General features: G+C 37.3%; 7 protein-coding genes across 7 annotated transcripts; 3 read left to right on the top strand and 4 right to left on the bottom strand. All coding sequences in view use genetic code 12, as the record gives it.

Annotated features, from left to right (window-relative positions):
* Nucleotides 1–12: 12 nt before the first annotated feature.
* Nucleotides 13–912, bottom strand: CANMA_004537 (retromer subunit; the record flags this gene model as incomplete). The annotated part of the gene is made up of 1 exon (XM_051816824.1): nucleotides 13–912. The coding sequence occupies one exon, from the start codon at nucleotides 910–912 to the stop codon at nucleotides 13–15; it is 900 nt and encodes a 299-aa protein (XP_051669844.1).
* A 157-nt stretch (nucleotides 913–1,069) lies between these two features.
* On the bottom strand, nucleotides 1,070–2,638 carry CANMA_004536 (uncharacterized protein; the record flags this gene model as incomplete). The annotated part of the gene is made up of 1 exon (XM_051816823.1): nucleotides 1,070–2,638. One exon carries the CDS (start codon nucleotides 2,636–2,638, stop codon nucleotides 1,070–1,072), a length of 1,569 nt encoding a protein of 522 aa, XP_051669843.1.
* A 1,426-nt stretch (nucleotides 2,639–4,064) lies between these two features.
* On the top strand, nucleotides 4,065–11,135 carry BFA1 (Bfa1p; the record flags this gene model as incomplete). The annotated part of the gene is made up of 2 exons (XM_051816822.1): nucleotides 4,065–8,579; nucleotides 9,096–11,135. The coding sequence occupies 2 exons, from the start codon at nucleotides 4,065–4,067 to the stop codon at nucleotides 11,133–11,135; spliced, it is 6,555 nt and encodes a 2,184-aa protein (XP_051669842.1).
* Nucleotides 11,136–11,357: 222 nt separating this feature from the next.
* On the bottom strand, nucleotides 11,358–13,022 carry PHR2 (1,3-beta-glucanosyltransferase; the record flags this gene model as incomplete). The annotated part of the gene is made up of 1 exon (XM_051816821.1): nucleotides 11,358–13,022. One exon carries the CDS (start codon nucleotides 13,020–13,022, stop codon nucleotides 11,358–11,360), a length of 1,665 nt encoding a protein of 554 aa, XP_051669841.1.
* Nucleotides 13,023–16,740: 3,718 nt separating this feature from the next.
* Nucleotides 16,741–18,141, top strand: CANMA_004533 (uncharacterized protein; the record flags this gene model as incomplete). Its single annotated transcript, XM_051816820.1, has 1 exon — nucleotides 16,741–18,141. One exon carries the CDS (start codon nucleotides 16,741–16,743, stop codon nucleotides 18,139–18,141), a length of 1,401 nt encoding a protein of 466 aa, XP_051669840.1.
* A 1,411-nt stretch (nucleotides 18,142–19,552) lies between these two features.
* Nucleotides 19,553–20,497, top strand: CANMA_004532 (uncharacterized protein; the record flags this gene model as incomplete). Its single annotated transcript, XM_051816818.1, has 1 exon — nucleotides 19,553–20,497. The coding sequence occupies one exon, from the start codon at nucleotides 19,553–19,555 to the stop codon at nucleotides 20,495–20,497; it is 945 nt and encodes a 314-aa protein (XP_051669839.1).
* A 489-nt stretch (nucleotides 20,498–20,986) lies between these two features.
* RPL16A (60S ribosomal protein uL13) lies at nucleotides 20,987–21,589 on the bottom strand (the record flags this gene model as incomplete). The annotated part of the gene is made up of 1 exon (XM_051816817.1): nucleotides 20,987–21,589. One exon carries the CDS (start codon nucleotides 21,587–21,589, stop codon nucleotides 20,987–20,989), a length of 603 nt encoding a protein of 200 aa, XP_051669838.1.
* Between the last annotated feature and the right edge of the window lie 201 nt (nucleotides 21,590–21,790).

Raw genomic sequence — 21,790 nt, 5'->3', positions numbered from 1 at the left:
ATAAAATGTGCTTTATTCTTTATTATATGTGACTTTATCCACTTTGACTTCGTTGTTGAAATACGTGTAGATGTAAAGAATGCACGTAGAGCCCTTGGTATCAAGTATACAAAACGAGGGGATGTTGGTGTTTAACTCTGTCACTTCATATAGTGTTTTCTTGAAAGCTTCCAGTTCATTGTCTCCTTTGTCTTTGTTCTCCTGCAAATTTGTATTCTCCTCTGGTTCTTTTGTGTCCTTTTGTTCTTGATTTGTAGGTCCTTCATTTTCATTTGCTTCATCCATGGTCGCCGTCTCTTTATTTTGTTCTCTCTGAGCGTCCTCCGTCTCCTCGTCTGCCTTTTCTTTCTCATCCTCGTCATCCTCTTCAATTTCGGGCCAATCAAAGCTGAACGCACCAGTTGCACTTCCCGGATTGACAAAGAATTTACCATCCAACGTATAAGCTTCAACTCGGTGCGTTCCACCCCATATCAACACATCCACGTCCAACTCTCTTGCGAAGGCACTTAGGGCCAATGGATCGCCTCGTGGAACAATCTGGTATCCACTGGTGAACCCAATTTTCAAATTATCATGCACGAATCGACTGTACATGGGAACTTTCATGGCAGAATTGCCACTCCTTCTTGGCAGTGACTTAGACTGTGAATCTGCAATCAATTGCAACTGTTGTGATACAATACTAGCATCATCGTATTCGCCTTTCACTAGCTCAAACCTTGGTGAAATATTGTTTAAAAACTGTAGAGTCGATGTTGAATTGAGAATATTACCCAAACATACAACGCGATTAATTTTGCTGTTGGTGGGTACGGTTTGTGAATTAGGAGCCAATAGTTTCTTAAACTTCTTGGGAATATCTATAGCTCTTTCAGGAATAAACAAGTCGCCAATGGCAAGGGTCAACATTATTATGATTGCGTGTGTTTGCTGGAGTCTTTACTTAACCGTGCTATTTTTTTTGGTTGTCACCAAAATTGTGAACAAAGTCGCGACTAAAATCAGAGAATCTACCATCATGAAGCCATTTGGAATTAACTTAGCTTATATTAGAATACACGCAATACTAATGATCTGTATTGATCTTTTCATACACTTGAGGATAGTTTCTTTGAATTTGGTTGAATAATTCGTCTCTTTGCAGCATTTGCAAGACTTCAGGGTCTTTACTCAAGCACACAAAGAATGTGGCAACACCTGAACCTATAACACTCAAGGTGATACTAGCGATTTGCATCGAGATTAAAAATGTAAATGCCACAACAGGAGCATAGTAGTTACCATCAGAATTGTACCCAGGCTTGGTAAATTTAAGATAAAGATATGCCAACAACGAGGACAAATAAGCAACAAACAATGAGTAAAAGTTCAATGCCACATTGATGAACATATCATTAACCAATGCATCCATACCTTTGAATCTAAACATATCAAAAGTGTCTTTAGCTGAGCGGAGATAAGATTTTCCATAAAGTGCGACATACGAATAGGCATATCTGTTAAAGTACTGAACTAACCAGTCAATGAAGCCAACAATGAAATCAACAATGATTAAAGCACACTGGCCAGCAAATGAATCGACAAATTGCGACCTCACAATGTTGAGCAATTGTCTCACCAATTGGATAAATGCCACAATCAACGAACCAAAACAGATGGACCCAAAGCAGTAAGTCAAAGCCCTTTTGAACGATGATAAAGCAGGGTGTCTTGGAGCACCTTGGTCGGAATTGGACAAGTAGTACCATGTACCATAGATTCCCGAAATAGTGACGTGAATAACATTTTTGATAACTTCAGATATGTAGTATCCAGCAAAGAACACAAATACAAGAACACCAACCAACTTGCCTTGGCTACACGATCCCCCTCCAACTTCACACGCGGTGTTATCCGCGTTTGGCTTATACTTGACATAAGTACCGACAATCACAACACTGAATAATACACCAAAACCAGCACTAATCACGAGTCCAAAAAATGCTGTGACCAAGGTTGATGGATATTGCTTCATGACATCAATCACAATTCGTAATATTGTTGCACTGAGGGGAATTCTACTTCTCGATCTCCAATAACAAAATGCAGCAAACAATCCAAATATCAAAAACACAATTGCAGCACTGTAGTAATGCTCAACAAAGTAAAAGATGGCAGTTCCGATCGATAGTACAACATTCAAGACGCATGCGACATAAATAAACTGTTTTGCAAATGTACGGATGAATAAAAGCCCCAACGCAGCCAATACTATCGACAAGACAATAACAAAGGCGAAAAGAATGACAGTGTTTCTATTCACGGTGAATGAATTAGATGAGCCATAGATACCAGACCCTTGGTCGGAGTATGTCTCTCTCAACCCATTCAAAGTTATACCTGCAACCGCAATGAATCCAGCAACTACTAGCAAAAAGAAAATGGTGAATGGCCAATCGTTCAATCTTGGCTTTTCAATCTTGAAACTCTGGTCAAAGTCTTGTGAAGGTTGTGGTTTTTCATTGTTTACATTTTCCAAGTCAGGCTGCACATAGTAGGTGCCATCGTGGTTGTTGTTGTTGCCATCATTGTTGTATTGTGGAGCACCTGATGGGGGGTATTCGGGTGGAGGGTACTTGTTGTTGGAGTCACTCATACTTGGCTATACCTTTCAGTAAAAGAAGACGAAGAGAGAGTGTGTGTGCGTGAATTTAAAAATGAGATTAAAATTGCTGTAAAGCGTTTAGATATGTAAAGAATTTTGGTAAAAAAGGGTAGAAATTACACAAACATGGTAAGTTAAGAATTACCTGATATGGTTTGGCCCAATTGCTCTTAAAGTTCCACAACAGGAAGCAGTAGTGTCAGACCACTTGTCTTATCCCTACCACCCCCCTTCTGCAGAAACATCAAGAAAACGCTTGAAGGTTTACTTTAACTGCTTTTATAAACTGCAATTCTTTCCTCGGGAAAACTTCTTGGGGTCTTTCTATAAAAAGCAAACATGAAATTTGGTCACAAAGAAAAATAAATAAACAATAAATAAAAAATAAATACAAATAAAGAGAGAGAGAGAGAAAACTGTGACATATGCATGTGGCTTTTAACATGCGGCTAGAAATATAATACAGACAGCATAAATTTGTGGTCGGGCTCATATGGGTCCAGCGCTGGATTGACCAAGCGTGCAAAGCATCTAGTGTGGACCAAAGTTGCTGAGAGGGGTTGGCCTTTACAGTTTGTACCATGTCCCCTTATTCAAAGAGGTTAGTCGAATATATGTAACTTATTCTTCCTATTGTCTTTTTTTTTGTCTTGATTACGTCACACAACAAAGCAAAGTGAAGGTTTTGGAATGCAAATGGGCAAGTTGCACATTCAAGATCCCAACCAGCTTCTGCTTCCTTAATAGCCACATGTCTCTCAGGGATTGACACCGTATAGGCTTTTAAAAAATTGCCCTAGCAGAATGTATGTTTGCAGAAACAAACTTTGGTGATGACCCAACCTATCTAGTTTTCTTCTGAAATTCTATGCTTCAAGTCATAGTTTACCAGCAAGACAAAACAGTCAAATCTCAACTTCAAAGCAACAATTCTTCATATAAACTAAAAGAAGAACATAATTCAGTATTTCGCAACGTTTTCCTCCAAAATATTTAAAACCGCAAAAGAATAAAGCTTAAAATGTAATGGACACAGATTACGTTGATTAGTTTTGTAAAAGTACCATTGTACACGAGTCAGTGAGCAATAAAGGCTCTTCTATTCTTTCCAAAGAAGTGTGGAAACAAGGGCTACTATCAAATTAAGAATAGTAGTGACTGAAATTAAAGTCACACAAAAACTACAAAATTAAATTTTCTCGAAAATCGCTCTTATGGCCAAGTTGGTAAGGCACCTCACTAGTAATGAGGAGATCGTAGGTTCGAATCCTGCTGAGAGCAATACTTTTTTGCCTCTATATTTTTTTTGTTATTCTTGTTGCAAAAATAAAGGACAACTTTTTAATTACACAGGCTCTTTCCTAATCTCTGTCAAACTCATCTTTCCTTTCTTTTTGTTTTTAATTTTCAATATGTCATGACTGAGCCACCTCTGTCAATGACATACAACATTAGCCCCTACCATGCTTGGTGTAAAGACAATGGCGCCAACGTGTCTACCGATACAATCTTAGCCACTTTTACCAACCTTGGTCGAAGGTTTGGTTTCCAAGAAGATAATGTGCACAATATGTATGAGTTGTTCATGACACAGGTAGATTCTCGATCAAGCAGGATGGATTGTTCCGAAGCGTTACTCTCTTTACATTTACACTATATTGGAGGTGATTGTGCTAATTACAAGAAATGGTATATGGCGGCGCAATTCCCCTATGAAGATGAATCATGGACACCGAGGGACAAATTCATTGCTATGGAAAAAGAAGAATGGAGAACAAGGTTAGGGGCATTTAAGGAAGAAGAGTATGTGTCTCAAATTGCCTTGTATTTGTTAATCTGGGGAGAGTCAAATAATATTAGGTTCATGCCTGAATGCATTTGCTTTATTTTCCAATGTGCTTTGGATTATGAAGGACCCGATTTAGACCGGTTTTACTTTTTAGATAAAGTAATTACGCCATTGTACAAGTTTTTAAGAGACCAGCAGTATGATTTAATTGGCGACAAGTGGAGTAGGAAGGAAATTGACCATTCACAAACCATTGGATATGACGATGTAAATCAACATTTTTGGAGTCCTAGAGGATTGTACAAGATCAGACTAGACAATGGAATTAGAGTTTATAAAATTAAACGAAAAGATCGATTCAAGGAGATCCATTTGATTGATTGGAAGAAATCCTTATCGAAAACGTATCGAGAACGAAGAACTTGGATTCATGTATTGAATAACTTCAATCGCATATGGGTTATTCATGTATCGGTGTTCTGGTACTTTATGTCATTCAACTCGCCATCGCTTTACACTGCAGATTATACCCCAGATAAGTCACCATTCGTTCATGTAAGATTGGCGATAGTGTCTGCTGGTGGCGCTTTAGCAGCATTGATCTCGCTATTTGCAGCAATTTCGGAATTTTTATTCATTAATAGTAAAAACTTCAAGAAATTGGTCTTTTGTGCTATATTGTTGGTTCTTAATATTGCTCCAATTGTGGCTATTTTTATATTTCTTCCATGGTCCCAGTATTCCTACAAGGGTAATGTCGTTTCAGGGCTATTATTGACATTTTCAATTCTAACATTTGTTTATTTGGCCACAATACCTCTTGGTAGCTTTAGTTCAGTTTTTTCAAATTCATTTCCCAAATTATCATTGCGAAAACGGGCATTTTCAATATCATTATGGATTGTGGTATTTGCCGCCAAGTATTCAGAATCGTATTTCTTTTTGATTCTTTCATTAAAAGACCCCATCCAAATTTTATCTACATTAAAGTTGAATTGTGATGATGGTCATTTCTTGTGCCCGGCACAGCCTAAAATTGCCTTGTGTTTGTTTTATTTCACCGATTTGATTTTATTCTTTCTTGACACTTATCTTTGGTATGTCATTTGCAATGTTATATTCTCCGTTGGATTATCGTTTTCATTGGGGGTGTCGATATTCACCCCCTGGCGAAACATATTCTCGAGATTGCCCGATAGGATATTGACCAAGATTTATCATGGTGATTCCTCCAATAGTATGATTTTGGTTATTTCGCAAATATGGAACGGGATTGTTATTTCGATGTTTAGAGAGCATATAATATCGGTTGAACAAGTGAAAAAGTTGATTTACCAACGTGAAGAAGATGAGGGCAATGTTAAGCCGCCGCTGTTTTTTGTCAACGAAGATGACAACACATTTAAGCTCTTGGCCTATATCAAGATAGAAGAGGAATGGGAAAGAAGAATCACTTTTTTCGCCCAATCGTTATCAAGCCCTCTCCCTGACCCATTTCCAGTGGTATCGATGCCCGCATTCACAGTGCTTATACCACATTATTCGGAAAAGATTCTCTTGGGATTGAAGGATTTAATTAAGGAACAGTCGTTTTCAAAGTTGACATTGTTGGAGTACTTGAAGCAACTTCACCCCAATGAATGGAGATCCTTTGTCAAGGACAGTAAAATGATTCAATCAATTGATGAGAATGAGGATGATTTGGATGGAGATGGCGACGAGAAATTCAAAGGACATGAAGATTTACCATACTACTGCATCGGCTTCAAGGACTCAGCACCAGAAAACACATTAAGAACAAGAATATGGGCGGCATTGCGTTGCCAAACTTTATACCGTACAGTTTCTGGATTTATGAATTACGAAGTCGCCTTGAAGATTTTGTATCGTAGTGAAAACATTGGGTTTGAAAGTGAAGGTGATTTATTCATTGAGAGGGAAATGCAAGATTTTGTTGATCGAAAATTTAGCTTGATTGTGGCGATGCAAAATTTCCAAAGCTTTACTCGGGAAACTTCTGACGATGCCGATGTGTTATTTCGAGCATTTCCTAATGTAAAGATTGCAATTTTGGAAGTTGAAAATGGAACTTATTACTCAACCTTGTTGGATGTATCTCAACGAGACCATAAAGGAAACTATCGCAAACGGTTCAAGATTCGATTATCGGGAAATCCAATCTTGGGTGACGGTAAATCTGATAATCAAAACAACGCTCTCATTTTTTACCGAGGGGAATATATTCAAGTTATCGATTCAAATCAGGATAACTATGTTGAGGAATGTTTGAAAATCAAGTCGCTATTGACCGAGTTTGAAGAAATGGATCTTGATGTATCGCATGGGTACACATCCGAGCCGATTTTGGAACCACCGCCAACGGTTGCTATTGTAGGGTCAAGGGAGTTTATCTTTTCCCAAAACATTGGCATACTAGGTGACATTGCCGCGGGGAAAGAACAGACATTTGGTACATTGTTTGCTCGAACAATGGGGGAAATTGGATCAAAGCTACATTATGGACATCCTGATTTCCTAAATGGGATATTCATGACGACAAGAGGAGGCATATCGAAAGCACAAAAAGGACTACACCTTAACGAGGATATATATGCTGGTATCACAGCAATGTGTCGAGGTGGAAGAATTAAGCATTTTGATTATTACCAATGTGGTAAAGGACGTGACTTGGGATTTCAATCGATTGTCAATTTTACTAAAAAAATTGGCGCTGGCATGGGGGAGCAACTCTTGTCAAGGGAGTATTTCTATCTTGGGACGAGACTACCAATTGATCGGTTCTTGTCGTTTTATTATGCCCACCCTGGGTTTCATATTAATAACTTGTCGATTATGTTGTCAGTAAAGATTTTTATGTTTTTGGTGATGAATCTAGGTGCGTTGAATCATAATACAGTGGAGTGTGATGAAGATGATCCTGTGGCTGGGTGTCATACTTTAGTGCCAGTGTTGAATTGGATTGATCGATTTATTCTTTCGGTGTTTGTGTGCTTTTTTATATCTTTCCTTCCACTAATCATTCAAGAGTTGATTGAAAAGGGTTTTGTTAGATCGGTTTTTCGAGTCATTTTGCACATTGTTTCATTATCGCCATTTTTTGAAGTTTTCCTTTGCCAAGTTTATTCTCGAGCATTAAGAGATAATTTTGTATTTGGTGAGGCACAATACATTGCCACGGGCAGAGACTTTGCCATTTCGAGAATTTCGTTTGCTACGTTGTATACAAGATATGCCAACTTGTCAATTTATAGTGGTTGTGAAATATTCATGGTGATTTTGTTTGGAATGATGACGGTAAAACGAATAGCCCTTCTTTGGTTTGTCATTACAGTATTGGCGTTGTGTTTTGCTCCGTTTATGTTTAACCCCCATCAATTTAGTTTCATTGATTTCTTTCTCGATTATCGAGACTTTATTCGTTGGTTGTCGAGAGGCAATTCTAAAGCCAAGGAGTCTTCGTGGATTCAGTTTTGCCAAGGTGAAAGATCGCGGTTAACTGGAGAGAAGTTTGAAGGGCATTTGCTGGGCAGAAACTCAACCACGTTCAACTTGCTTCTTGGTGAAGTGGTTACTCCTTTGATTAGTTTTATCTTGTATTTGAGTCCATTTTTGTTTCTTCATTCGTCAGACAAGTTGTTTGTGTTGGATTTAGCCAATCCTTTGATTAAAGTCGCCATTGTCATATTCATGCCTTATGCATTGAACATTGTTGTTTTGATCTTGATTTGGGTGTTGTCATTAACAATGGCTCCAGCAATTGGACTCTGCGTTAAGCGGATTCCATCATTCTTTGCTGCATTGGCTCATTTCTTGTCCATTTTGTTTCACATTGTCAATATTGAGTTTTTGTTTCTTTTACAGGAATTCAGTGTTGTTCATTTGATAAGTGCCTTGTTGGTTGTTTTCAGTTTCCATCGTGCGTTATCGGGTTTTGTTTTGATTACATGTGTTTCTCGAGAACGCGGCGAGAATGTTACTAATAAAGCCTGGTGGTCAGGGGAATGGTACCGAAGTGGATTGGGGTTCAGAGTAATAACACAAAACATGCGGGAATTAGTTATCAAAATGTTGGAATTGAACAAGTTTACGTTTGATTTCTTCTTGGGACACATGCTACTCCTGGTAATGTTTCCATTATTACTCGTGCCATATATTGATACGTTGCACACTAGTCTCCTATTTTGGTTAAAACCAAGTCGACAATTTAAACGGGCAATAATATCACGAAGACAAAGGAGGAAAAGAAACTGGCAGGTTGTTCGATATTTTTTCCTTTTCTTGTTGATAATAGCCATATTTATAGCGCTTGTCACCATCCCACCAATATATAAAGCCCAATTTATAAAGTTGCAAAAACTGTTGACCAAGATGGTTGTTGCAAATTAGGAACAAAGGTCGTGCAAAATTGGCAAGGGAGTTTTTTGTTGTTATTGTTTTTGTTATTGTTATTGTTATTGTTTTTGTTTTTGTTTTTGTTTACTCTTTTTTGAATTTTTATTATATACAGTCACAATAAATTATTTCTACAATTCTCTATTGATTGATCAAACTTAGTCAAAACTATCCTTGAGTAAAGGACTACCACTAGTTGGATCGATGATGAAGAAGCAGTCCAAAACTAAAGCAGACCTACTAAAGAAGTTTGCTGATAATCAAGAAGATGAGATCTTTGGTGACGTTGAGTCAATAGATTTTAGTTCCAACAGACTGAGACAGCAACAACAACAACAACAACAACAACAACAACAGCAACAACAGCAACAACAACAGCAACAGCAACAGCAAATAGAACAACAGAATCACCACCACTACCACAGCAATTCCAGTCATGACAACGAAGATGATAACGGAGTAGAAACTCTCAAAATCAACCAGTTGCATATCAACAACAACCTGCCACTGTTCCAACTAACACCCAAAAACGAACTTAGTTCATCAAAAGGTAGTGCCAAACGAATAACCCGGGATGCATTGAGTGAATACAGCGAAGGGAATGATACTGACATAACGTCCGAACTATCACAAGATGAATTTGAGGGCTGGGATGAATGTTTTAGTAAGAACCAAAGCATTTATCAACAAATGAATCAACGATTAATTGCCAAAAAAGTAGCCCAGCAAAAGGAGGCAGAACGCGAGCAAAAGGAATTGCTTGAGTACAAGCAAAATCGTGCAATGGGCACTCGTGATGATCCAAATTTAACTTTGAAATTGCGTGATGGAATAGGAGGTGGGGGAGCTAGTGGTGGTGGTCATAAATTGACCAGCACAAATTTGAGTATGTTGGATCATTTAGAAAATGAAAAAACAATAAATTATGAGTATACGAGAGATGATAATGAACAATTTGAAGATGGGTTTGATGTTGATTTTGAAGCAAGCATCCAAAAGATTAAACAGCAGCAGCAACAACTGCGTCACAATATGGGAACGATTGGGAAACACACATTACTCAATAAACAATCAATGCCATCATTAGCTAAAAATCAAGCCAATACAATCAAGAAATTCAAATCAACAATGGATTTAAACAATGATGTATCGCAACAACAACAACAACAGCCAAGTTTCAATTTCAATAATCGGGTAATTAATAAACTCGATCGCATACCTTCATTCTACAATAGACCAAAAATACCAGATCCAGCATCGCGCATTCAATTACTTGATAAATACGCAGAACGGAAAGATAAGACCAATTCCAAGTTGAAACAACAACCTAGTTTGAGTGATAAAGATACTGGCATTACTCATCTTGCACAAACTCATCATGATCGACGCCATCTGCAGAAGAAGAAAATGGGACATGTGCGATACTTGAATGGGGATTCGTTGGGCAAAACTCGTGGTGGTGACTATATTATACCCCAGTCCAAATCAATGGTGTTTAACAAGGCGCAAAACCGATGGGAAGGAAATGAAGTGGATCTACTTCGATTCGAACAGAAACCATCGCTCATCACATTGGAAGAGCTTGAACCAATTAGGAATGATGGTCATGTTAATCGTCACGTGCATGCGCAAGCCCAAGACGCTTATGATGAAGGTGACGACGATGACGGAGATTTCCCGCGTAAAAAGCAAGGTAATATGTTGTACGACAACGTTAATCTAAAATGGATAAATTTGGATCAAGATGATGAGTACATTTTCGACGATATACCCGATTTGATCGAACCTTTAGAAACTATTCGACACCATCATAACCATCATCATCAACAACAGCAGCAGCAACAGCAACAACAGTATAACCAAATGGACCAATATTCACCAACGAGGCGTGGCGGCGGCGGCGGCACCACCAACACCATCTATGTTCTCCAATCACCAATTTCACGACGTCGTGGTGCAAGTCAATTCACACAACGAACAATATCGTCAACAACATCGATACCGCCACCACCACCTCTTGCCCAACAACAACGAAATCTAACTACAGCATCGCGATCGACTCTATTAAGATCACAATCTTCATTATCCAACACTGTTCCCAACACCCATGCTGGCCCCGATGACGCAGCAGTGCCTTTACCACCAGTGAGCCAGAAATTGATGGATAAATTCGTCAAAGAAGAGCATAAGATCAATCGCAAAATTAACCATTGGTTTATTGATGATAATAATGATGTCAAGTTGGATTATTATTGGGAAATTAGAAAATTGATCATGGAGGATTAGGAATCAGAGAGCAAAGATCTAATCTAAGCTAGACGCAAGTGCTATTGTACTTATATTATGTATGTTGTATGTACTATGTAACAAATCAGAAATGGATACCCCAAACTTCACATTGTCTTATATTTCCTTACTTGAACGTTTCCTGTTATATAAATCTTTAATTTATTTCTTAATCTATACAGAATATACGTTTATAATCATCACTACTTTCAGCTGTCTTCTCTAAATCAAGATGAAACTGAAACCAAGAACCATTGAAAGAGCAACAGCTCCCAATTTGGTCAAGGAAGAAACACCAATCATACCACCAGCAACAGCACCACTTGACTTACCAGAACTAGTAGATGAACCACTAGATGAAGAGCCACTCGTCGATGCTGAAGAATCAGAGTTTTGGTTACCGCCACCGTTGGTGTCAGATGCTTCTGAAGTATCAGTTCTAACTGAGCCTTCTACCGTTCCCAAACCAGATGAACCAGCTGATTTCAAGTAAGCAGAACATGAAGAAGCGGTAGTAGCACTCTTTTGCAAGGAACCAGATCCATTGAAGTCACAAGCAGATGAGTTTTCATCTTGGTCTTCGTAGTAAAGGTTCAAAACAAACGACAACTTGTCCTTAGCGGAACATGGTGAGTAAGCACCGTATTCACCAGTGGTACCATTAGCATTAATACCACCACAGTCAATCTTTGCACAAACATAACTGTACATATCAGCATAGTCATCACTGTCAACACTGTCCTTAACGACACACTTCAATGATTTGGACATACAATCACAGATTTCCTTGTCAGGAGTTGGTGGCAAGTCAGTAGCAGCACTCCAAACTGAAGTTGAAGTAGGACATGAAGTAACACCAGTACTGCTAGCACTTTCAGCTGAAGCTTGAGCAGAAGATGGGTCAATTTTCAAAATTTCCGATTTATAGTTGTTGTAATCATCCAAAGTGGAGACCTTACCATCCTTGATCGAAACCAAACCATAATTATTTTCTTCTTCAAAGTACAAGTAAACAATACCACCAGACCAAACATCAGTCATTTCATCACCGAAAATAGTTCCAACTTCAGTGAAAAGTCTTGGAGTTACTTCATTACAGCCGTATTCGGAGAAAAAGATGGGGATACCTAAATCCTTGTAGTCTTCAGTAGCAGTTTCGTAACCGGAGGACTTGTAACTTGACTTACCACACCATTCATAATTGTTGATACCAAAGAAATCGGCTCTAGCATCTTCATCACCACAAGCGAAATAATCAGCCAAAGCAACTCTGATACCAGAATGATCATTAGATGAATAACCAACTGGAATGGATCTGTAATCCTTAGCCTTCATATAAGCCTTGGTATCTCTAATGGCAGCCTTAACAAAAGCAGAAGCATCGGTGTTTGTTTCATCGTTGGTAACTTCATTACCAGCAAAGAAACCCAAAACATTGGTATAGTTGTGGAAAGCGTCAACAACACCAGTATATCTTTGAAACAAATCCAAGGTCCATTCAGGATCTTTTCTATTGATAGATTCATCTGGTTCAGACAAATCGGCAATAATGTAAATACCAGCTTCTTGCAAAGCCTCCATACATTCAGTATGGTCAGCCTCTATATCCAAAGCATAGACTCTGATAACATTGGTGTCGATAGCAGACAAGTATGGAATATCTCTTTTACAAGTGGAAGCATCAGCCAATGGATCAATAAATGAATCGGATGAATTCAAGTTGTTTTGTTGGTAAGCAATACCCTTCATAAAGAATTGAGAACCATTGTTGGAGTAGAAAAACTTGTTACCAACAATTTCAATTGTTGGCAAGTCTTCAGCAGCAGCACAACTGATTAAAGAAGTAGCAGCTAGTAAAGTTGATGAAATTAGCGATTTGAACAACATTTATGAATTATGTAAGGGGGTAGGTTTTTGATGTATTTTTCTTGACAAAAAGACTGTGTTTATAGTATGTGTATGTGTATGTGTTATTAAGAAAAATAATTTTCTTGAGCTGGTGAACAAAATTCGAAAAAAATAATAAAAAAAAAAGCTTGGTGAGATCCTTTTTTTTTCTTAGATGTTGTTAGCTAACGAAGGAATATAGTTAAACGATGGATTATTCTTTCTATCTTTCGTTGAAGAACCAAAAACAGAACCAAAAGAACAAGAAGAAAGGAAAGTGGATGTGGGTTTTTGAGATTTGAGTGGAAATTTGAATTGATTTAAATAAATAAAGAAAAAGGAGAAGCGAAAGAGAAAGAGAAAGAGAAAGAGAAAGAAAAACGGACAGACAGTAAAAACAATCAACAGACACAAAAACAGACACAAAAATAAAAATAAAAATAAATATAAAAATTAAAAATTAAAAATTAAAAATAACCAAACAGGTTAAATTAGTTATAATTTCAATTCCTATTTCTTAAGTATAGAGTATAGATATATCCTTGGACGTTGTAAGATTACGCGTAGCATAGCCTAAACTACTGCTTAATAATAAATAGTTGTAGCTTATGTTAGAACTATGTTAAGTGTAATGTGTAACGAGTAAACATAGTTTGAAAATTCAAAAATCAGTCGAGAATTAAAAAGAAAGGAGCAAATATAAAATTTTAACCCATAACACGGTAAAGTACACGACCTCCTTTAAGTAACACACGAAAAATATGTATTTTAAAGAATTGGGAATATTACACAAACATCAATTTAGAGGCAATGAGAGGGTTACATACAGGAATGCATACTTTAATTGACACTACACACAAAACAAATACCAGTGGTGCTAAGAAGTGGAGGAAGAAGAAGATGATGGCGCAGCAGGAGTAGTAGGAGGAGGAGGAGGAGGACAGTAGTTAGTAGATAGCAAGTATACATACAGATAAACAGGGCAACCTCCTCCTAGTAAGATCCACCTATACATGAACCATAACACTTACAAATGGAAAGAAGTGTATTAGGTGAGGTTTTTCTATTTTTATCCAACACATTTATGTTATTTAGAGAAAGTATATATGCATTTACAACTTATTTGACGATACTGAATGATTGCCAACATACGATATGGTGTGTTTATTTAGTGCGGATGGTTTTGCAGAGAGAAGAAAAACCAAAGTATGTGTTATAATCGAATGAATTGCAGGTTGTTTAAACTACTGCAAGATCCATAGTTTGTGCCTCTTTTTTTATTTTCCAAAGTGAATGGTAACGGTCATACCGGTAGTGACATCTGAACAAGTCCGATTTCCCTTATTCTTACTTTCTGGTGATGGAACAGCCTCTTTCCAATATGGATTTAACAAGATAAGATTTGGGTACGCGTTTTGCCTCTTTCTGATACTTATTGTAATGATGAAAACAAACAAACAAAACAGAAGCCTCCGTGCTTTCGTCTACCTTCAGCTTTTACCGAAGCAAAACAAACCTCTGATCCGATGTTGGAATGGCTTGGATGGCTGGCTGGGATCTAGGCAGGATCAGTCGGCAATTCTCTTTTTTTAATATAAACAAAAAATATTCCCGACCGACATTTGTGTTTGTTTGTGTCTGTTGTGTTTGTGTATCAGCAAAATAATTTAATCCTGATTCGGACAAATTGTAAACAAACACATTTCAATCGGTTTTATCACAAGGTACACTACCTTTATTGATTGTTGTACTGGTTTATTGTTTTTTTCCTCCTCGGTGGGCTGTGTTGATTTTTTCTTTTTCTAATTTCAATTGTTTGGCTTTGAATGTGAAACTAGAAGAAGCCTCAGCCATGATTAAATGCAAGTTATAATATGAGAGACTAACGAACTATACACTTATGTATATCTTACACAGACAAACGCGAACAAGAGAATACAGAGGGAGGAAGATAACGGACAATGAGTGACAAACAAGAGTAATATGGAGAATGATAGGTGGCTTTCTGTCTTTTAGTCTATGAGTAAACGAATAAAATAACAACTTGTGTAGATCTCAAATTTAAAGTTGCAAGAAAAACAAAATCTATGTCAAAACACAACCCCAGATATGTACATACATTCATAACCAACTAACTACTTATCCTGTCCTATTTTTAAACACACCTCTGACATTTTCTAGACGAATAGAAAGATAATATTCTATAAATTAATTGCATAAAACCTTACAAACACTTACTATTTTTACTCTTTTGACACATATCCAAAGAGTAACAAATGGTTTAAAAAGGGTTAAAAAGAGGCAAAAAGAGGTAAGAAAGGGCTCTAAAAGGGTTATAAAATTAAAGGATGCAAAATAAAAATAGTAGAAAGAGAGAAATTTCGCGAATTTGTGTCACACGATACACGAGACAGAAAATATCAACAATTACTACCGACCCCCTTTCTGAAAAATAAATTAACCCAATAGAGAATTAAATTAAAAACTATAAATCAATAGGCTGCAAAAATAAATACAAATTTCGTATTTTTTGGTCTTCTCAAAAGGCAATTCACAATTTATGCTCAAATGGATTAAAAGCCGCCTGTATAGTAAAACAACATCCATATAACACAATTATTACTATTTTTAGCAACAAGTCACCGGAAATAATCGATGATATCGTGTGACCCACTCTTGCCTTTAGCTCATTTTGTGTTTAGATATCTCTGATTTTTCTTGTTTGTTTTTGCAAACTGTATATTCCAGTTTTGAAATGAGCCCTGTTTCGTTAAAGGATGCTGGTATTAGAGTCAATTAGTTTGGAAAAGTTACTCATTAAACTTCGTAATTTGAGGATCTACTTAAAATTATGAAGATCTTCTTTTTCGGAAACGGTTCTCGGACCGATGTAGGCTTCTCAGGCTTTTTAAGGCTTTCAATGGCTTTAAAAATTGGAGAAATTTATCTCTACCAATGAGGCGAAAGAGACAGAGTTAAGAGTTTTACGATCGGGCAGGACTACCGCCACGTATGTATTATATAATGCCACTGTTCTTACATTGTTACAAATTTGTAATCAATTAGGCTGTGGGCTTTGGGTAGATTTGTCTTCACCTTCTCTTCCTGAACGAAACGGTAACGAAATTGGCACCTCCAAAGTCGAATTTGGTTGTTATTTTTTCATTTGTCTTTTTTCAACAAATTTCGCAGCCATTCTGTTTGAAATTACTGTTTTGTAGTCTAATTAGTGCTCAAAAGCCGGGTGTTCTACTTAAGAGCATTTGGGGTTGGAAGTTGAAATAATAAGACTATACGATATGCCAACAATAGACTTTCTTCTCTTGCCACTTCTTTACGAGGTGAAGAATTGTCCAGTTTCTAGGGCTTAGTAATATATCACGTATAGATTCTTGTTACTAAGCAAAATTGGGAGTCTTTTTTTCTAAGCTTTTGTAATGACGTAAAAGTATGAGAAACGACATTACCCACTACTTTTTTTTGAATTTACGTCACCGGATAAAATAGTGCGTAGTTGCTTTATTTCGGTTAATTCTACACGCATTAAAGTCTTTTTGCCACTCCGCATCGACTCGACTCCGTCATCCCTCGACCTTCTCCCCCAAAAAAAAGCAACAACGAAAAAAAAAATAAATGAAGTACTTCGACAAGGAGAGAAAGTCAATTTTTCAATTTACTTGCTTTTCTTATTCAATTCATTAGATCAACCACCAACACTATGTCATCTAGTAGTAATCGTAACCAAGCATCATCTGGAATATCATCTGGTGTCCATGTACTTGGAAATACCGGTTCCAGTTCTAACTCAGGCCAGCCCAAAATTGAGGAAATTGTTGATTCACCCACTGTTGATGAAAACGGTCAAGAAATTGCTTATTTGGACGTCTACGTCCGCTTCAACCAAGATTCCGAACGTGATTACTGTTTCCAAATCGACACCAAGACGACGTTTGGCGACTTGTTTAAAATCTTCAAGACATTGCCTATTGCTTTGAGACCCAGTGTTTTTTACCATTCCCAACCAATTGGGTTCCAGAAATCGACTTCACCAGGGTACATGACCGAGGATGGGAACTTCTTATTTGAGGATGATGCTGCAAAACATACATCGACAATTATCCCACCTGAAGAATTGATTAATGTCCATGTATGGCCGGGTCAATTGATTTTGCCAGTGTGGAAATTTAATTATTTCACTTGGTATTTTATTCTTGGATTGTTGGCGGCATGGTTGTATACTGACTTACCGGATTTTGTTAGTCCTACTCCTGGTATATGTTTGACCAACTGGGCCACTAAATTCATGGCCTATGTTGCTAAATCCACCGGGTTTGTCAATGTTGAACGAGCATTGATTAAGGATTTAGAAGACCCTGTTGATATTTTATTGCAGTGTTTCTTCTTTTCCATTCATATTGTTAAAACTGTGGTTATTTTCTTGTTTTTGTACACGGGTGCATTCAATCCAATGAAACTCTTCCGTTTACCAGGAGGCGTTAAATTAGATGTATCTCAAGACGAATTGGTTTCTTTGGGCTGGACAGGAACGAGAAAAGCCACTATTGATGAATACAAGGACTATTACAGAGAAACCAAGATCAAGGAATATGGAGGAATGGTGCCTGCTCATCAAAAGGGATTATTCAACACCATTAGACATTTGGGAGTTCACTTGAAACAGGGCGAGGGTTATAATACTCCGTTGACTAAAGAATACATGGAAACATCAATTAAAGAGTTGGAAAAAGAATCCAAAACCAACCCAGAACTGTTTAAATTGCATTTGAATTATGAATGGTTTGCCAGTTTGGGCTACACGTTTGCCAAGTTTGCTGATGGATTGGACACTAAACAAACAGCTGATTTGATCAAACAATTTAGAAGATATGGATTATTTTATAGCGATCCTGTCGTTAGCGCAATCATTAGTGCTAGAAAACACCAAGACCCTCAAATTGCTAAAGATATTGCCGATTTACCCCAACCTAAGAACCAAGAGGAAGGAGATGTCAAGGAGGACGAGGATAAGAAGGAGAAGCCAAAACAGCCTCTTACTGAAGCTCAAATTAAGGAGACTATTGATGCTGCTATTAAACAGACTAAAGAGGAATCAAATTAGGTAGAAGCCACCCTTTTTATTAGAAGCTGATGGTGCTACTGCTACGTCGACTTTTGAGTGAGTAAATGAGTTAATTACAATTTGTATAATTTCTGTTGTTTTGTATTTTCAATCAGTATAGATAGATCTTTTTTTGATGATATTTACGTTTCAGTTACAAGCCAGTGGTAAGGAAGGAAGGGAGGACGAAAGTAAAAAGATCACATACAGAAGAGTGTCCATGTATGAATCGTAACACACTCTCACCTTTTATTCAGCTTTTCTTCATACAGATAAACACGAGGATGAAGGGGGTGGCGAGTGAAGGAGCGGCGTAGATGTAAATAAATTTAAAGCCTGGTTTGCATAGGCAAAAGACAAAGGGGGTTGATGTTGCATATTTAATAATGAACGTTTTTTTATATGGGGGTATGGTGGTAGCGGTTGATGTGGGCGGTGGGCGGCGTGTTGGGTGCATTCATTGTAAAGACACACCTGTGTTGTGAAATATATTACGATTTACGAAGGGCGGAGGATGTGAGGTGAGATGAGGGGAAGAAGAGAAAAGGGGAAGCTTTTGATTATGAAGTTTAATTCTTTCCTAGGCTGGGCCTTGTTCTACTCTGGGTTTCGCTATTCCTTGAACAAAAAATAAGTGTGAATGAGTAAGTGAGGAAGAATGGGACACAGACTGAGACTGTCTCCTATTTTTGTTGTTGATTTTCATCTTGCATCTAACCTTATAACGTACATGTGTATGGGTTTGTAGTAAAAGCACAAGATGCTAAATTTTGTTGGATTGGTGCCGTATAAGACGCTTGTGTCGTACGTGTAACACTATGTATGTATGTTTGGTTGTATTATGAACACATTTGAATGGTTTTGATTGGTTGGTTGTATTACACAAATCTCCTTATTTTGTTCGGTTTGTTTCTTTTGTGTCAGATTTAAAGATTTTCTTGTGGTGGGGAGGAAAGGAGGGGAGAATGTGGAGGTGATTTGGGGTTATGCTTTTTCATGTAGACCAAAGCAAAGCATTGGTTTGGAGAATGTACTACCCTTTTGCTAAAGCTCAAGTAGAAGTGTGTGGTCATACGTTAATGGAGTGAGTCAAAGGTATAGGTGTGAATATTTTATATGTTGCATTTGGGTTTGGGTCATCGTTGCGTATATTAAAAAAGAATGTCTCCCCACTTTGCTTTTATTGTGTTTTTTGTTATTCTTATTGTCTTTTTTATTTTTTTATTTTACGTTTAGCCTTATGTATTATTATATTACTCCTATTAAAACCACAATTCCCTATATACAGTACAACAAATTATTTTAGAACATGTATTTGAACAAACCCTTCATTTACCATATATAAACAACATATGTGTATCCTTAGAGGACAAGCTAAAGATCAAATACTACAACTTTATAACTTCCAAACATGGCTACTAGCATATATACAACATCTTTACCCAACACTACCCTACCTTCCCCTTGTGAGTCGAGTCTTACACTAAACCCATCATTAGATATTCTGCAACAATTTGATGCTCAGTACTTATCGACTTATTTACAAAGTAGATTAGCTGCAGTCAAACGAGAATACGAATACTCCACTAGGCTAGGAGATAGGACCTGTTTATTGCAGTACACAGAAGCGGCCACAGCAGCAACAGCAGCAGCAGCAGCAGCAGCATCAGCAACAGTTGCAGAAGATGAATCTCCTTCCAAAGTTGAATCCAACTTGCAGCAGGCAGAACTCACTTTAATTTACAACCATCACGAAATTAACATTAAGTTGACGTCAATACTAGGTCTAATCAATAGCTACTCTTGCAAAAAAGTCACCAGTGAGCAACTTACAGTCAATCATTTATTCTTGTACTTGTTCTATCACCAGTTGGTTCTATTTTCGTCTTATCGACAACAACAAATCTTTATTGGCCAATTCAACTTGATCCATTTGGGAAAATCGTACAAGTTTGAATACACAAACAACAACAACAACAACAACAACAACAATGCCCGAAATCAAACTCATACCGATTACTTACTATCCGACTTGAAAATCAACCAATACCCCAAGCTTTTCCTCCACATTAGAGAAAACTCCATGTCAATTGGAAATCAAAAGTTGAGTTTGGTCGAAATTGGTAATTTTGTATCACGAGTTGTCAATTTTGTTGATAAATCAAATGGACAAGTGACTTATGTTGAAACAATAAAGATGAAATTGAAAAGAAGTAAGTCGTCTGAATCCAGTACAACGATAAAGAATAGCAGGAGTAGATCCGATAATGAGCAAGGTAATAATGATAATGATAAAGGGGTGAAAAGAAGTAAAATTAGACAAGAAATACTGAGGGTTTTACATCGATTGTATTAATTAATAGCTAATAATTGTAATACTATACGAGTCTAACTAAATCTTTCTATTATATAAAATACTCACTTGTTTTGGCTTCATAAGTATTTAGACAGGCTCCTCCATCACCCGTGGGAAGAATATTCAAACGGCACTTTTAGATAATGGGCAATCCTTGTAACACAATTGGTAGCGATTTATATACTTCAATACAAACAGGATTGCCTGAGCGCCATCTACATTGTCACCTACGTACCCATCTACAACTATTTCAAGTCTTTTTACTATTATGATAATTTCTTTTACATTACTCCTATATAAAACAATGACTAGGAACAACAACAAAAGGGGGTTTCGTTATATACCGGTGATTATGATTATATCCTTTTCTCTCAGCCACTCCCACCAACAAAAGGCTAAAATGGAGCAGCTTCAGATATCGTATCTAAAAACAAAAAAAGAATATTCTCCTCCTCTCTCATTTTACTCGATCGTCTCATCATCCAAAACTTAGTAACCCAAAGCAGACAATTTCTTAGCAGCATCAGATTCAGCAGTTGAAGCTTGAGCAGCATTCAACTTCTTAGTCAAAGCCTTCTTCTTGGCGTAGTATTCAGATGATTGCAATTTTCTCTTTTCTTCCAATTTCTCAACCACTGATTCGTATTTCCAACCAACTGAAGTTGACAATTTACCAACAGTAGTGTATTTTCTACCTGGCTTCAATCTCAAGACTCTCAAAGCTTGTGGAACAACGACTCTCTTCTTCTTGTCGTATGGTGGTGGAACACCTTCGAAAACCTTCAATCTTTCCAAAGCAGCCTTACCTCTAGCGGTCTTGTGAGGAATCATACCTCTGATGGCCTTGTACAAGATTCTCGATGGAGCTCTGAAGTGGAATGGACCCTTGGTCTTGTTGTATCTGGTGGCTTTTCTCAAGTAGTCATGGTACTTCAACTTGTTTCTGAAAAATTCACCAGAAATGTTCAATTCTTCACATCTGACAACAACAATCTTTTGTCCGTTAAGGATTTGTTTGGAGATGATGGAGGCTAAACGACCCAACAAGTGGCCTTTACCATCAATAACAACAACTGGTTCGAATGATGACATAATTTAAACTGGTGTGTGAGGGTTGATGGAGTATGTAGTGTTGGAAAAGGTTTTGGAAAAAAAAAGAAAAAAAATTTTGTAGTGAGAGTGAGAGTGAGAGTGAGAGTGAGTGAGTATGCGCACTGCTTGTAGAAAATTTGGTTTTTTTTTTTTTTTTGTGATGAAGTTTTTTTTGGAAAATTTACTGCGTGTGCGGTCTTT

The sequence above is a fragment of the Candida margitis genome, assembly GCF_024628925.1.
Source record: "Candida margitis strain CBS 14175 chromosome Unknown scaffold21, whole genome shotgun sequence".
Taxonomy (NCBI): domain Eukaryota; kingdom Fungi; phylum Ascomycota; class Pichiomycetes; order Serinales; family Debaryomycetaceae; genus Lodderomyces; species Lodderomyces margitis.
Note: the sequence above shows the minus strand (reverse complement) of the source record. Positions and strands in the feature narration are given on the sequence as shown.